Source organism: Salmo trutta, chromosome 22, assembly GCF_901001165.1.
Source record: "Salmo trutta chromosome 22, fSalTru1.1, whole genome shotgun sequence".
NCBI lineage: Eukaryota > Metazoa > Chordata > Actinopteri > Salmoniformes > Salmonidae > Salmo > Salmo trutta.
The window spans coordinates 26,268,799-26,285,667 of record NC_042978.1 but is presented as its reverse complement, the minus strand read 5'-3'; the positions used below and the strand labels follow the sequence as shown (position 1 = coordinate 26,285,667).

Sequence of the window (16,869 nt, the reverse complement as noted above, 5' to 3'; positions counted from 1 at the left end):
GTGTTTTCAGGTGCATGCTGGTGTATGCATGCATGCCTGGGTGTGCGTGTGCACATGCAAAGAGGGTAAGCAAGGAGAGACTACAGGCTCACTCTCACTTCCTATATCCAGTAGCACTCCCTGTCAGCTATGACAGGGCTGGGCTATCTGTAGCTACGTGAGGTGTTTGATCCCAGGGATAGGGGGGCATGGCAGGGGAGTCTCCACGGGGATGGGAGGGGTAGCTGGGCCTTGGGGGATTGAGTTACCATCCCATAAAGACGGAGAGCCCCCATAGGATGCCAAAATGGGATGCAAGCAGACAATTGGTTTGTCATAAAAGAGACTACCAGGATTCCTGACCCATGCTGTCCAGAACCAATCGCCAGAATGAAGGGCTAGACTTGAGTCAATCGATAGCTGGATTACTTGTGTGAGCATGTGTGTGCGTGTGCATGAGTGGGTCTGTGTGTGTTCACCAGATGCTTTTCCACTCATAACTTTTAAATCTGTAGTTTAATATAACGAGTCACATACCTGCTCTAGACCTTTTTATCTCTCTCTCTCTCTCCCTCTCCCTGTCAATCCGGCTTTCACAGAATAACAGACACACACAGCCACTACCCACCAGACTGAACTCTCGCTCCCTCCCCACCCTCATGTGATGCATTGTTTTATGATCCCTTGTTCATTTTCAAATTGAGCTCAAGACTTGAACACACACATACATACATGCACACCCTGAAGGAGTCTGAGAAATGGGGTCAGGGGTCATATAGCTCAATTGGTACATCAGTCAGGAAGGCTGGCGTTGAAATACTCTCTTCCACAAAGCTCTCTCTGCCTCTCAGGCAGGTTGGTACAGGCCAGCTCTGTTTCTAATGGCAGGATGTTTGTTAGCCTCAACCCCTGATTGGTCAGGAGATTAGCTAGATGGATTTGGTATGTGTTTGATTAAGGAAGCCAGTGATTTGTGGTCAGTATTATTAGCATGGGCACATCTTTCCAGAACCCATTTCAAAAGGTCAAGGGGACGAAAGAGATGAGCGATAATGTAGGGAGTAGTTAAACAACAAATCTCTTTGCTCATCTGTGCAAGTCCTGGCTGGTGTTCCCTCCATGTTGTCACCCTACTGAATATGTACGTAGTACTGCTGCTGTAGCCCACAGCAGGAGTGGTGAGTGTCAGACTGGGTTGTTGCTGATTTATTCTCTACTACTTCCTCCAGGTAGCCACATCCATCTCCCTCCTCCTCCTGTCTGCCCCTTCCTTCAGTGTCTGATTCCCCAGTCCCTCAATAGGCTCATTTATCCTATAGTGAAAAACAGGAGGTTGGCAGAGCAGAGAGTCTTACCCAGCTACTATGTCTCAAATGTTTCTCTCTTTACCGGTATATGACTGCTGCTTTGTCTGGATTATGACATCATCCAGCCCCAACTGGACCAAAACACACTGTCCTGCCAAGGTGTGTGTGTCGGTAACCCATAACAAGGTGTGTGTTGGTAACCCATAACAAGGTGTGTGTGTGTTGGTAACCCATAAGAAGAATCGCTCTCTCTGAAGAGGTATAAAGATGAAGTGCCTGGGGTCATAGAGCTGGAAGCTAGAACCAGTAGTCATCTATATGACCGTACGTACAATTTTCCACTGTGTCATTGACTCTACATTTACAAGTGTGTGCCAGGTACAGTAGTAGTGAGATGAGGCGCAGCAGGGACACTGGTATAACAGTCAGGCTGGGCTTTAACTACAGAGAGCTTTGAAAGTCACTAATAAAAAGGGCCGAGATGAGAGAAATACCAGCAGCACTGTCTCCACACACACACACACACACACACACACACAGCCTCTGACATGCCAGGCCAGAGAGGCAAGATGGCACAGGAACCACCTCTCTCTTCCAACCGCTCCTCCTCCCCTATCATCCATCCCTCTCCACTACTCCGTGTCACATAAACAAGACCAAAGCAGTCAAATACAGACATCCTTTAAAATCATTTTATTAGCTCAGAGAAACATTACAGTAGTTCCAGTAGTTCACAGTTTGTCAATGCCAGAGTATAGTACATCATTACAGATCAATATTTACACCTCAAATAAATTACCTAAAAAAACAAAAGGAATGAAGATGTAGAGGTTATTGTATTGTACAGATATGCAAGACGCTGTGTTGTCATCACACTAGACAGTGTTACACCCCAGTCTGTGTGTTTCACAGCCCATAGAGTCACTACCTCATTAACCAGCACTCTTCCAGACACATCATAACAATACAAACTAATACCATTCAAATTAAAACAAATTATGCCACCCAAGTCCCAACCCCCTCAGAATGTATGGGTCACCCAAATCTCTCTCTCACACACACACACACACACGACAGCTATGACCTCCAGCAGATGCAGTGGAATGAACAGTGTCTGTCCTTTAGCTCCTCAGGGTTAATGGGAATAGCAGCAGACATTCATAAGCTTCATGTTGACCTTCCAGCAGAACTCAATATCACAGAAAAAATACATCATACACAATAGAATTCAACCATCTAGAGATGGACAACTAACCTAGCATTACCAATGGGAAATTAGATCAAGTGGCCAAGCAGTACCACAGGGAAAGGGGATACCTAGTCAGTTGCACAACTCAATGCATTCAACCAAAATGTGTCTTCCGCATTTATGACCTAGTGTGCCCTACTAGGTCAGCAGGATACACGGTCCCAATTAGGCTTGGTATAGCGTATAATGTGTTATTTGGAATTAGCCACGGGATGGTTTTTCAATACTGTCAATACTATTTCTATCAAGTTTTTTTAATAAATGTGAATATCTGTAGCTACTTTTTAAGTAAATCCCTCAAGTCAACTTGTGCAATACGTTAGGAGATAAAGACAAATGTGATCTTCATTTCACCTGTCACATAATATTTTTCATTATGAAGCTTTTCGGTAGTCCCCAGCCACATGGTGTTTGTTTACAAGCACACAATGAGGAGAGACCAGAGCCTTGTGAGTCACTCACTGTTGTTCAGCACAAGCCACATGATCTAGTTACAGTATGGAATTTACAACTAAATGTTTGCCAGCGAGATACTATTAACGGTCTAAAATGTGGCAAATGCTTTGGTTTGCTAATTTAGTAGCTACTTAGTGAGTTAGCTAAGTGGTTAACTTCTTCTAAAATAAAGCTTTGCTTGGTAACAGCAGAAAATCCCTTCCCGGATCAAGATCCTTGCTAAGATTTGTTTTGTGCGTGCAACAAACTGTGACTAGCATTTTTTAGTTACTTGTATAACTTTAGTATTTAGTTAGCATTCTATATGGGTTTTTACATGAACTTGTTAGCATTGCTAACCTTCGGATTACAGAGGCAGAGTTGGGTTTGAAAATAGCGCTCCTTGTGTGCCGGTATTACTGAATATCCTGGTATGGCACAAGGTTTGTATGAAGGTATGACAATCTGGATACTGCCCAAGCCTAGTTCAATACTCAACAGTGACTTCCTCTCACTGGCTAGAACCTATCCTACTAGTGTCGGATCAAGCTTGGTGTAGAAAAGGAAAGCAGGAGACAAGTAAAGGAGGCCACTGTAGAGTATTGAGGTACATCCATTGCCTCATTTTCAGTTCTGGCTTGAAAGCATTTTAAACATGTGAGAAGGGACGAGGGGGTGGTAGTGAGGGTTACTTTCTTTATCTTCAAATATTTTGGTGTGATACAAGTCCTGTATAACATGTTTCTAAGCTGTTGATAGACTACTGCAGACAGATTGACTAAAAGTCTGACTAACAATAATGCGTCTGACTATAATACTACATCTGACTATAATAATACTACATCTTCATCATACAGAAGCCCTGTGCACCGGGTAGGTAAAGTATTCCCAGTTTGAACCATTTCATTTGTCTGAAAATACAAACTCTGCCTACCTGGTGGACCGGGAGATATGTGGTTAAATAGAGCGTGCCTACTGTGCTGGCCAATCAGATAGCTCAAATCCCCGTGCCTACCTACAGCTTTCACAACCCCACCCACAGCATACCTTTTTTTTGTGTGTATTTTACCCCCTTTCTTCTCCCCAATTTCGATCTTGTCTCATCGCTGCAACTCCCCAACGGGCTCGGGAGGCGAAGGCCCAGTCATGCGTCCTCCGAAACATGACCCGCCAAACCACACTTTTTGACACCCGCCCGCTTAACCCGAAAGCCAGCCGCACCAATGTGTCCGAGGAAACACAGTTCACCTGATGACTGAGGTCAGCCTGCAGGCACCCGGCCTGCCGAAAGGAGTCCCTAGAGCCAAGTAAAGCACTTCCCAGTCAAACCCTTCCCTAACCAGGATGACGCTGGGCCAATTGTGCGCCGCACTGTGTGACTCCCAATCACAGCCGGTTGTGATCAAACCCGGGTCTGTAGTGACGCCTCTAGTACATTTACATTTTAGTCATTTCGCAGACGCTCTTATCCAGAGCAACTTACAGTAGTGAATGCATACATTTTCATTTCATACATTTTTTTTCATTTTTCGTACTGGCCCCCCGTGGGAATCGAACCCACAACCCTGGCGTTGCAAACACCATGCTGGCGTTGCAAACACCATGCTCTACCAACTGAGCCACAGACCGCTGCGTTACTCGAGAGGCCCTAGATTTCATAACTTTTAAAACCATGACCAGAGACTGTCAAAGAACACAGCAAAGAACTGCTGTTTTTAAGAGTGAGTTCATGTCTAAATTCTATTCTCCTCTTCCACTCACGCTGCAGCTGCTATGAATGAGTAGCCAAGTGTATCGATAGCTCTGCGTTTTATTATTATTAGCAGCTCGATGTGTATATTTTAATATCGAGGAGTATTTAACTTTCTTTGGTCATAGAAACAACAAAGAATTTGTGCCTGAGGCAGATGCGGTGCGACTTGAGTTTCGCCATCAGTTGAAAGATTATGTACCCACTCTCTGGTCAGTCTCGCCTGAGGAAAGGAGAGAGCGGGGACCGTGAGAGGCTGCTGCTCTCTCCATCCCTTGAGACTAATACCATTTTTCTCTCAAAAGAACTGAAATCTCAGACTTCCCAGTTGTCTTAAACGCACTGAAGTCGGAACTCGGAAAAAAACGAGATCCAACTGGGGAAAATCGTTTTGTATGGTAATCCAACTCGGTAACTCCGGCATCTTCACTGACGTCATGATTTGACCTCGATTTTTCCGAGTTCCCAGTTGTCTTGAAAGCACCATGACCATCAGACGCAGGTCCCATACCTCCAGTAAAATAATAAAGCAAATTCTAAAATATATGCTCAGCTGTGCCTAGGGCTGTTGCGGTGACTGTATTACCGCCACACCGGCGGTCACGAGTGATGAAGGCAGTCAAATTCCACGTGATCATTTAGTCACAGTGATTAGGCTTCTCCAAGCTCTGATTCTGCTGATGGTCATTAGTAACCTACCAAACATGCTAACTGCCTGGTACTCAGCACTCTATTGTCCCTCTAATCACTCTGACATCAATGTAAATGTGATTTAAAATCTAATCAAACACTTCATGAGAGCCCATGAGCTCATGTTGCGCAACATTTCTATAGGCTATGCAATTGCGTGAGATGACGTATTTTTTCCTACTGCCCCCGTTTCAATACAGGTGCATGATAATGGTCCATTCTAAATCAAAACCAAATGTCACATATATTATTTAGTATATGTAAAGACAAGACTAAATCAAGAATAGTCTGATGGGTGACAATATTAGCTTATCACTTGTGAATGATGCCCAGCATAAGAAACAATTTAAAAAAAAATTTGCGACTTGTTCGAATCATATTCGCACACCTCATGTAGCCTAGCCCATAGGCCTATATGTTTTAATAAGGTTTGTATCACAACTAAAGTGGCCAAATAACTTTAGTAAAATTAATAACTTAATAAAATGAAACGCATTAATCACCTTTACAAGGGGTGTAGATCCTAACTGGCATAAATAAGCAGCGCGTGAGTTTCCAGTTTGGGGAAGATAATTTTCACCATTAAAATGCACCTTTATAATAAAAGCATTACATGCATATTTGCAGTCACTTTTGATAATGTTGTTTTCCGCTAATGGAACATTTGCGCTTATTGCCTACTACCATGTGCACATTCCTGTGGTTATAATGTGAAGAAATAGCCTAATAGTTTATCAACATTTTAAGCTAAACGTTCTGATCTGTTGCGTCAGCCACATTGCATAGAAAATGTTTTTTGATGCTAGTGGTTGTATTAATTTGGGATCTACCACATCCCACAACTGTCCCAGATGGGTTGGAATATTAATTTCTCACACAGAACAGGTCAACTTTTGTAATATGGGGGATAGTACATTGATATAGACTAGTGCTTTTGCTGTTCGTTAGGCCTACTCATCTTGTTGGCTGATGAAAAGTAAATGTGGACAGTTCATCCAATATCTTCAATATGCACTTCGTAATTGGATAAGGACACGCACAACTGCGTCCCTGATGTGTTAGAGCCGTGTGAGAGTGAGAGACGCTTCGGATTGCGCAGCACACTCAGGGAGAAGGGCACAATGCAGCACTCCGGGCCGCAAAAGGCATGGATTTTTATAGGGTGCATTACGGCCACAAAGGGGATGCCGCCATGAACTTCTAGGCATTGTCAAATTGCTTGTCAAATTGTGAATGAGAGACTGTGTTCAGCCTGCGCAAAAAACAAAGCAGAGCTTTAAAGTTGCATCATGCAGCCTTACAATGTATTAAAAATCTAAACATATAGCCAGCCCAATGTTTGTAGAAGAAGTTACATTAATAACTCTAAATTAAACACATAGGAGGACCTGTTTCTTTGTTAACCGTTCAACATGGAATAGCCACGTGCGCACTCCCTCAAATCTTTGAGAAAATATTGAGAATTTTATTCAGTTTTGTTAAATTGTATTCTTCATACTATAAAATAATATAACACCACAGAATTATAAGCGAATCTTGTCTGCTAAATGAACTAGTGTAGCCAACAGCCATTTGCATAGCCACATCAGGAGTATGCTATTATTTGATTCTGAAATAGATTACATTTTCTTCATATCATGCTTTTTAAGATCGGTCTAAAATAAATAATGGATTTATTGTGAAGGTGTAGGCGATATTACATGGATTTATTAGACATTTGAAATGGCTTGTAGGCTGTGTGTGGAAGCCAGGAGATGTTAAATGTGTTTATGTTAATTAACGGTCACCGCCACAGCCCTAGCTGTGCCTCGTGCTACATCAACGATCTATTTTGTTATCAAAGCTCGAGTTCTGAAATATAATATGGTCTGAGAAGAACAATATTGGCAGTCCAGGCATATAGCCAATATGCTGTGATAATGTATTAGGCCTACTGCACAAACCTCATTCCTACAGAACTATTGAGTTAATGTTACATTTTTTAAGTGATGTAAAAAAAAATTAAGTGGTAGATCTCAGCTTGCTTTCTGACTGTAAAAGAGATCTTGACTCAGAAAAGTTTGGTGACCACTGGACTAGCTGATATGTATTATGTATTGAACGGAGTTCTACTTAAGTTTGATGAGGGGGCTGAGACACAGGCAGCATGTCAAATGACAACCTTTTCCCTAAATAAGGTGTCATTTGCAAAGCAAACCCAACCCCTATGTAACGCCAACGTAATGCTACCTATGTCACCCTTGGCCCGGACACACAGAGTAGGATGAAGTGGTCCCTAGTAGACACTGACCTTAGGTCAGCTTTGTGTTTTCAATCAATACAAGGTTAGCATTGGGAGAGGGTGAGCTGATCCTAGATCTGTAGTTAGGAGCAGCTTCTACCCAGAGCCACACACACAGGCTGGCACAGCAGGGGTCTGGGAGGCTGGGTGGTGCCCCCTGGCTGATGTGGAGGACTGTGTGCAGGAGAATGGGAGGAAGAGGAGGAGATATTCTTCCTCCTCCTGGCGACACTAGCGATACCGCAATATCACTGGAACTGAGAGAAAGAGAGAGAGTTAAGTGTGTATTCAGTGCTATATGTTGAATCAGTGTGATAATATTCTTGATTAATACAATATGTGTTGTTCAGGCTGATACTCACTGATGATGATAAGCAGCAGAACGACCACCACCAGAGCTATGATGGCCTTCATCTGTAGAAGACAGAAACAAGCATTACACAAAGACATGGATACATACACGGACACACACGTTCACTCACCTTCATATCTCTCCACCACATCCTCCTGTGCAGCTGCTTGGCTCTGCTGCTAAAGGCTGAAGCGTTGTCTGATAGGCTCACTGGAAGGTCATATGACCAAAGGACACACGTGCAGGGAGAGAATATGGGGACAGACAGGGAAGAGGGGGACAGGGAGACACATAGAAGAAAACAGAAACGTGTAAACAGCATGTGATAGGAGCTGTTTGTGTTGTATTCTCTGTTTCTATGACTAAGAACTACTTCACCTCATACTCTGGTATGACAGGGACAACCTCATGTTGCCAAAGCAAAACTTGTTCCTTCTGCCTCTCCATGTCTACATATATAAATAAAGTTTGATTTGATCTCTCTGTTTGGAGTCAGACAGTTGTTTGACATTCTGTGTGTTGGCAGGGACATGAAAGCTGCTGAACTGAGCATGCAGAGATCTCCTGTTCTCATGTCAACTCCTGTGCTTGTTAACTTCATCGGGGTAGGGGGCAGTATTTTGACATCCGGATGAAAAGCGTGCCCGTAGTAAACTGCCTCCTCCTCAGGCCTAGAAGGTAGGATATGCACATTATTAGTAGATTTGGATAGAAAACACAAGTTTCTAAAACTGTTTGAATGATGTCTGTGAGTATAACAGAACTCATATGGCAGGCAAAAACCTGAGAAAAAAATCCAACCAGGAAGTGGGAAATCTGAGGTTTGTAGTTTTTCAAGTGATTGCCTATCTCATACACAGTTTCAATGGGGTCATTTTGCACTTCCTAAGGCTTCCACTAGATGTCAACAGTCTTTAGAACGTTGTTTCATGCTTCTACTGTGAATGGGGAGAGAATAAGAGCATATGGAGTCAGATGACTGAGAAAATGACGAGCTCAATCTCGCGCGCTCCCATGAGTTAGGTGTGTTCCTTTTCATTTCTGAAGACAAAGAAATTGTCCGGTTGTAATATTATGGAAGATTTATGATAAAAACACCCTAAAGATTGATTCTATACATCATTTGACATGTTTCTACGAACTGTAATATAACTTTTTTAAAATTTTTTTTATATAAATATGAACTTTATCGAGCAAAACATACATGTATTGTGTAACATGAAGTCCTATGAGTGCCATCTGATGAAGATCATCAAAGGTTAGTGATTCATTTTAGCTGTATTTCTGGTTTTTGTTTCTCCTTGCTTGGAAAATGGCTGTGTGGTTTTTCTTGTCTAGGCGCTGTCCTAACATAATCTAATGTTATGCTTTCGCTGTAAAGCCTTTTTGAAATCGCACAATGTGGTTGGATTAACGAGAAGTGTATCTTTAAAATGGGATATAATAGTTGTATGTTTGAGAAATTTGAATGAGATTTTTGTTGTTTTGAATTTGGAGCTCTGCTATTTCACTGGCTGTTGAATAGTGCGTCCCACCTACCCCAGAGAGGTTAACAGAGCTCAACTTGCTCCAGCCAATAACTAGCAGACTACCTACAGACAGGGATAATAAGAACATTGTAATCATGCACCATCTAAAAATTGTCACATGCGCCAAATACAACAGGTCAAATACTGACAGTCAAATGCTTACTTACAAGCCCTTAACTCACAGTGCAGTTAAGAAAAAAAATATACACAGAAATTAACAAATAATTATTAAGGAGCAACAATAAAATAACAGTAGCAAGGCTATATACATGGGGTTCCGGTACAGAGTCAATGTGCGGGGGCACCGGTTAGTCGAAGTAATATGTACATGTAGGTAGAAGTAAAGTGACTATGCATAGATAATAAACAGAGTAGCAGCAGCATAAAAATGGGGAGGTCGGGACAATGCAAATAGCCCAGGTAGCCATTTCATTAACTGTTCAAGAATCTTACGGCTTGGGGGTAGAAGCTGTTAAGAAGCCTTTTTGACCTAGACTTGACGCTCCGGTACTGCTTGCCGTGCGATAGCAGAGAGAACACTGTATGACTAGGGTGGCTGGAGCCCTTGGCAATGGTATAGAGGTCCTGGATGGCAGGAAGCTTGGCCTCAGTGATGCACTGAGCCGTTAGCACTACCTGCTGTAGTGCCCTGCGGTCGGAGGCCGAGCAGTTGCCATACCAGGCGGGGATGCAACCAGTCAGGATTCTCTCGATGGTGCAGCTGTAAAACCGTTTGAGGATCTGAGGACCCATGCCAAATCTTTTCAGTCTCCTGAGAGGGAATAGGCGTTGTCGTGCCCTCTTCACGACTGTCTTGGGTGTGTTTGGACCATGATAGTTTGTTGGTGATGTGGACACCAAGGAACTTGAAGCTCTCAACCGGCTCCACTGTAGCCCTGTCGATGAGAATGGGGGCGTGCTCAGTCCTCCTTTTTCTGTAGTCCACAATTATCTAATTTGTCTTGATCACATTGAGGGAGAGGTTGTCATCCTGGCACCACACTGCCAGGTATCTGACCTCCACCCTATAGGCTGTCTCATTGTTGCCAGTGATCAGGCCTACCACTGTTGTGTCGTCGGCAAACTTTATGATGGTGTTGGAGTCGCACTATGGTGTTGAACGCTGAGCTGTAGTCAATGAATAGCATTCTCACGTAGGTGTTCCTTTTGTCCAGGTGGAAAGGGCAGTGTGGAATAGAGATTGCATCATCTGTGGATCTGTTGGTGCGGTATGGAAATTGGAGTGGGTCTAGGGTTTCTGGGATAATGGTGTTGATGTGAGCCATGCCCAGCTACGGGTCGGTAGTCATTTAGGCAGGTTATCTTAGTGTTCTTGGGCACAAGGACTATGGTGGTCTGCTTGAAACATGTTGGTATTACAGACTTGGTCAGGGACAGGTTGAAAATGTCAGATAAGACACTTGCCAGTTGGTCAGCGCATGCTCGGAGTACACTAGTAATCCGCCTGTCCCTGCGGCCTTGTGAATGTTGACCTGTTTAAAAGGTCTTACTCACATCGGCTGCGGAGAGCATGATCACAGTCATCAGGAACAGCTGATGCTCTCATGCATGCTTCAGTGTTACTTGCCTCGGAGCGAGCATGGAAGTAATTTAGCTCGTCTGGTAGGCTCGTGTCACTGGGCAGCTCGCGGCTGTGCTTCCCTTTGTAGTCCGTAATAGTTTGCAAGCCCTGCCACAAGGGCATCTGAGTGGCGCAGCGGTCTAAGGCACTGCTTCGCAGTGCTAGGGGTGTCACTACAGACTATGGTTCAATTCCAGGCTGTATCACAACCGGCCATGATTGGGAGTCCCATAGGGCGGTGGACAATTGGCCCAGTGTTGTCTGGGTTAGGGTTTGGCTGGGGTAGGCTGTTATTGTAAATAAGAATTGGTTCTTATCCTGTTGGGGCTAGGGGGTAGCCTTAATCCCCCAGTTGGGATTGCTAACAAGGCGGGAAATTCAAAACATCAAAAATCTAATAATTTCAATTTCTCAAACAATCAACTATTTTAGACCATTTAAAAGATAAACATCTCCTTAATCTAACCACATTGTTCGATTTTTAAAGAGGCTTTACGGCGAAAGCATAAAGTTAGATTATATTAGGACAGTACATAGCCAAAAAAGTACAAACATCCATTTTCAATTCAAGGACAGGCGTTTTTTGGTCCCCTAAAATGGGGAGACTATGTACAAAAAGTGCTTTCATTTCTAAAACGGTTAACCTGATATGGTTGAAAAAAACCTCAATTTAAAGCTGACAGTTTTCCCGTTAAAACCATTGTATAATTTCAAATCCAAAGTGCTGGAGTACAGCAAAACAACTAAATGTGACACTGTCCCAATACACCGAAACTGTATTAGGGTTCCTTCCTAAACACACACCAGTGTTCCAGATGTGGATATTGTGCTGGTGGACATGACAGAGACAACATCTGTGTATGTCATGATGAACCTGGAGTACCCAGCACGGCTGGAGAAAGCCCGTTTCATCTGTTCATCACAACAGAGGAGAGAGCAGGAAGGCGTGTGAGCGTGTGTGTGAGAGAGAGAGCGAGCGCAAGTGAAAGCTAGCATGTTAATGCATTCAACCGGTAGAGATCATTAACACATGTAGAGTGTACTGAACATAGAGATCATATAATTCACATAGAATGGGCAGAACACCTGGATGTGTTCAGTTTCCTACATCCTCTAACAGCTCCTTACTGCCCCAGATGAAAAACATCCTTACTAATTACAGCTCTAATCATTATTAAGACCGTACAGACTAGACACCATTTAATTGGGGCAGAAGGTAGCCTAGTGGTTAGAGTGTTGGACTAGTAACCGAAAGGTTGCAAGATCGAATCCCGACAGGTAAAAATCTGTCGTTCTGCCCGGAACAAGGCTGTTCCTAGGCCGTCATTGTAAGTAGGAATTTGTTCTTAACTCGCCTAGTTAAATAAAAGGAAAAATAAAACTTATTTTACACAGTTGCCACACCTGCCCGTCTAAGCCTTACACACAAAATGCGTGTGTGTGTTCTGTATGTCATCGCCACATTTGTCTCTGATTAGAGACCGACCGATTATTTGAGGACCAAAAAAAGCCGATATCGATTAAATTGGACCATTTATATATATATATGACAATTACAACAATACTGAATGAACACTTATTTTAACTTAATATAATACATAAATAAAATCAATTTAGTCTCAAATAAATAATTAAACATGTTCAACTTGGTTTAAATAATGCAAAAACTGAAGTAAAAGTGCAATATGTGCCATATAAAAAAGCTAAAGTTTAAGTTCCTTGCTCAGAACATGAGAACATATGAAAGCTGGTGGTTCCTTTTACATGAGTCTTCAATATCCCCAGGTAAGAAGTTTTAGGTTGTAGATATTATAGGACCATTTCTCTCTATACCATTTGTATTTCATATACCTTTGACTATTTGATGTTCTTATAGGCACTTTAGTATTGCCAGCCTAATCTCGGGAGTTCATATCCTTGAAGTCATAAATAGCGCTGTGTTTCAAGCATTGCTAAGAGCTGCTGGCAAACTCAGTAAAGTGCTGTTTGAATGAATGCTTACGAGCCTGCTGCTGCCTACCACCGCTCAGTCAGACTGCTCTATCAAATTATAGACTTAATTATAATAAACATACAGAAATATGAGCCTTTGCTCATTAATAATGGTGAAATCATTTCATTTCAAAAACAAAATGTTTATTCTTTCAGTGAAATACGGAACCGTTCCATATTTTATCAAATGGGTGGCAACACAAAGTCTAAATATTGCTGTTTCATTGCACAATCTTCAATGTTATGTCATAATTATGTAAAATTCTGGCAAATTAATTACGGTTTTTGTTAGAAAGAAATGGTCTTCACACAGTCCGCAACGAGCCAGGCGGCCCAAACTTCTGCATATACCCTGACTCTGCTTGCACTGAACGCAAGAGAAGTGATACAATTTCCCTAGTTAATATTGCCTGCTAACATGCATTTCCTTTAGCTAAATATGCAGGTTTAAAAAAATATATACTTCTGTGTATTGATTTTAAGGAAAGCATTCATGTTTATGGTTCGGTACATTTGTGCAACGATTGTGCTTTTTTTCACGAATGCGCATTTGTTAACTCATCACTGTTTTTAGCGAAGTTGAAGTAGGCTGTGATTCGATGATAAACTGACAGGCACCGCTTTGATTATATGCAATGCAGGACAAGCTAGTTAATCTGGTAATATCATCAACCATGTGGAGTTAATTAGTGATTATGTGAAGATTGATTGTTTATTATAAGATAAGTTTAATGCTAGCTAGCAACTTACCTTGGCTCCTTGCAGCCACAAGGTCCTTTTGACGCTGCACTCGCTTAACAGGTGGTCAGCCTGCCACGCAGTCTCCTCGTGGATTGCAATGTAATCGGCATCCAAAAAGGCTGATAACCGATTGTTATAAAAACACGAAAATCGGCCCTAATTAAATCGGCCATGCCGATTAATCGGTTGACCTCTAGCTCTGATCCATGATAACCAAAGAAGAGCAGTCAAGAGTGAGAGTTAGCCTTGTCTCATCTCCCCCCACATTCCCATTCCGGAGTGACTGAGTGGAATTCTCAGTGGAATATTAGCTCCTGTAGAGGATGACTAATGGACCTGTCAGAATTCCAGGTCATCTCCAACAGGAATGTTCTCTTGCTTGTACAAACGTCTGGCAGGGTACACTCATAGGATCACATACACAGTCTCTTTCCCTTCCTATTTGAACTGTTTATGTAAGAAAGGAGTCTACCGTGTTTTTATGTTAGTCTCAGATTCTGTACATATCGTTTTATAGATATTAACTTGATCTGAATAGGACTTGAGTCTCACCTGACTTGTCCTGCAGGTCCTCAAGTCGCTCTCCCCTGTCGATCACCTTGGAGATGTTCTCCTGCATCACATCGATGACCTCATCAACCTGCGACTGCACTCTGAGGAGAGAAACAAACATGAATGTCAACACACAGAAATAACATGTTGTGAACAGTGTTGAAGGTGGAGGAGTTAGCTGGTACAGGTGTTCTTACTGACACATTCACAAAACCACACAGGGACGTTCAAATAAATGCACGCCAGTGGAGGCTGCTGGGGGGGGAGGATGGCTCATAACTGCCGGAATGGAATCAAATTTTTTTTTTAACAGTATCAAATCAAAATCAAATCAAATCTTATTGGTCACATATACATATTTAGCAGATGTTATTACGGGTGTAGCGAAATGCTTGTGTTCCTAGCTCCAACAGTACAGTAGTATCTAACAATTCACAACAACACACACAAATCTAAAATAAAAATTATGGAATTAATTTCAGCAATGTCAGAGTGGCATTGACTAGAATACAGTATATACGAGATGAGTAAAGCAGTATGTTAACATTATTTAAAGTGACTAATGTTCCATTATTAAAGTGGCCAGTGAAGTCAATGAATACAGGGCCGCAGCCTCTAAGATGCCGGGTTGCGTAACCTGGTGGAAGCCAGCTAGTGATTGCTGTTTAACAGTCTGATGGCCTTGACATAGAAGCTGTTTTTCAGTCTCTCGGTCCCAGCTTTAATGCACATGTACTGACCTCGCCTTCTTGATGATAGCGGGGTGAACAGGCAGTGGCTCGTGTGGTTGTTGTCTTTGATGATCTTTTTGGCCTTCCTGTGAAATCGGGTGCTGTAGGTGTCCTGGAGGGCAGGTAGTTTGTCCCTGGTGCTGCGTTGTGCAGAACGCACCACCATCTGGAGAGCCTTGCGGTTGTGGGCGGTGCAGTTTCCGTACCAGGCAGTGATACAGCCCAACAGGATGCTCTCAATTGTGCATCTGTAAATGTTTGTGAGGGTTTTATGAGCCAAGCCAAATTTCTTCAGCTTCCTGAGGTTGATGAGGTGCTGTTGCTCCTTCACAACACTGTGTGTGGGTGGACCATTTCAGATTGTCAGTGATGTGTACGCCGAGGAACTTGAAGCTTTCCACCTCCTCCACTACGGTCCCACCGATGTGGATAGGGGGGTGCTCCCTCTGCTGTTTCCTGAAGTCCACGATCACCTCCTTTGTTTTATTGACGTTGAGTGAGAGGTTATTTTCCTGGCACCACTCTCCCAGGGCCCTCACCTCCTCCCTGTAGGCCGTCTCGTCATTGTTGGTCAAAAGGCCTACTACTGTTGTCTGCAAACTTGATGATTAAGTTGGAGATGTGCGTGGCCAAGCAGTCATGGATGAACAGGGAGTACAGGAGGGGGCTGAGCACACCCCATGTGGGGCCCCTGTGTTGAGGATCAGCGTAGCGGTGGTGTCGTTTCCTACCTTTACCACCTGGGAGCGGACGGTCAGGAAGTCCAGGACCCAGTTGCACAGGGCAGGGTTCAGACCCAGGGCCCCAAGCTTAATTATGAGCTTGGAGGGTACTATGGTGTTGAATGCTGAGCTATAGTCAATGAACAGCATTCTTACATAGGTATTCTGCTTGTCCAGATGGGATAGGGCAGTGTGCAGTGTGATGGCGAATGTGTCGCCTGTGGATCTATTGGGGGGGGTAGGCAAATTGAAGTGGGTCTAGGGTGACAGGTAAGGTAGAGGTGATATGATCCTTGACTAGTCTCTCAAAGCACTTCATGATGACAGAAGTGAGTGCTACGGGGCGATAGTCATTTAGTTCAGTTACCTTTGCTTTCTTGGGTACAGGAACAACGGTGGACATCTTGAAGCAAGAGGGGACAGCAGACTGGGATAGGGAGAGATTGAATATGTCCGTAAACACTCCAGCCAGCTGGTCTCCGCATGCTCTGAGGACGCGGCTAGGGATGCCGTCTGGGCCGGCAGCCTTGTGAGGGTTAACACGCTTAAACTGTCTTACTCACGTCGGCCACGGAGAAGGAGAGCCCACAGTCCTTGGTCGCAGGCCGTGTTGGTGGCACTGTGTTATCCTCAAAGCGGGCGAAGATGGTGTTAAGCTTGTCCAGAAGCATGAAGTCGGTGTCCGCAACGTGGCTGGTTTTGTTTTCCTTTTGTAGTGTATGATTGTCTGTAGACCCTGCCACATACGTTTCGTGTCTGAGCCATGGAATGCAACTCCACTTTGTCTCTGTACTGACGTTTTGCCTGTTTGATTATCTTACAGAGGGAATACCTACACTGTTCGTATTTGGCCATCACCTTGCCATTGTTAAATGCGGTGGTTCACGCTTTCAGTTTTGTGCGAATGCTGCCATCTATCCACAGTTTCGGGTTGGGTAGATTTTAATAGTCACAATGGGTACAACATCTCCTATACA

General features: G+C 43.3%; 1 protein-coding gene across 8 annotated transcripts in view; it reads right to left on the bottom strand.

Annotated features, from left to right (window-relative positions):
- Positions 1–7,371: 7,371 nt before the first annotated feature.
- Positions 7,372–16,869, bottom strand: part of LOC115158465 (vesicle-associated membrane protein 4) — a 35,280-nt gene continuing 25,782 nt past the window's right edge. For 7 of the 8 annotated variants that reach the window (XM_029707439.1, XM_029707440.1, XM_029707442.1 and 4 more), the window contains 4 exons: positions 14,440–14,540; positions 8,174–8,253; positions 8,054–8,105; positions 7,372–7,948 (listed from right to left, as the gene is read on the bottom strand). In XM_029707439.1, the coding sequence (XP_029563299.1) occupies positions 7,923–7,948; positions 8,054–8,105; positions 8,174–8,253; positions 14,440–14,540 (259 nt within the window). In that variant the 3' untranslated portion in view covers positions 7,372–7,922. The remainder of the gene's footprint in view (positions 7,949–8,053; positions 8,106–8,173; positions 8,254–14,439; positions 14,541–16,869) is intronic. The other variant, XM_029707447.1, reaches the window with a different exon arrangement.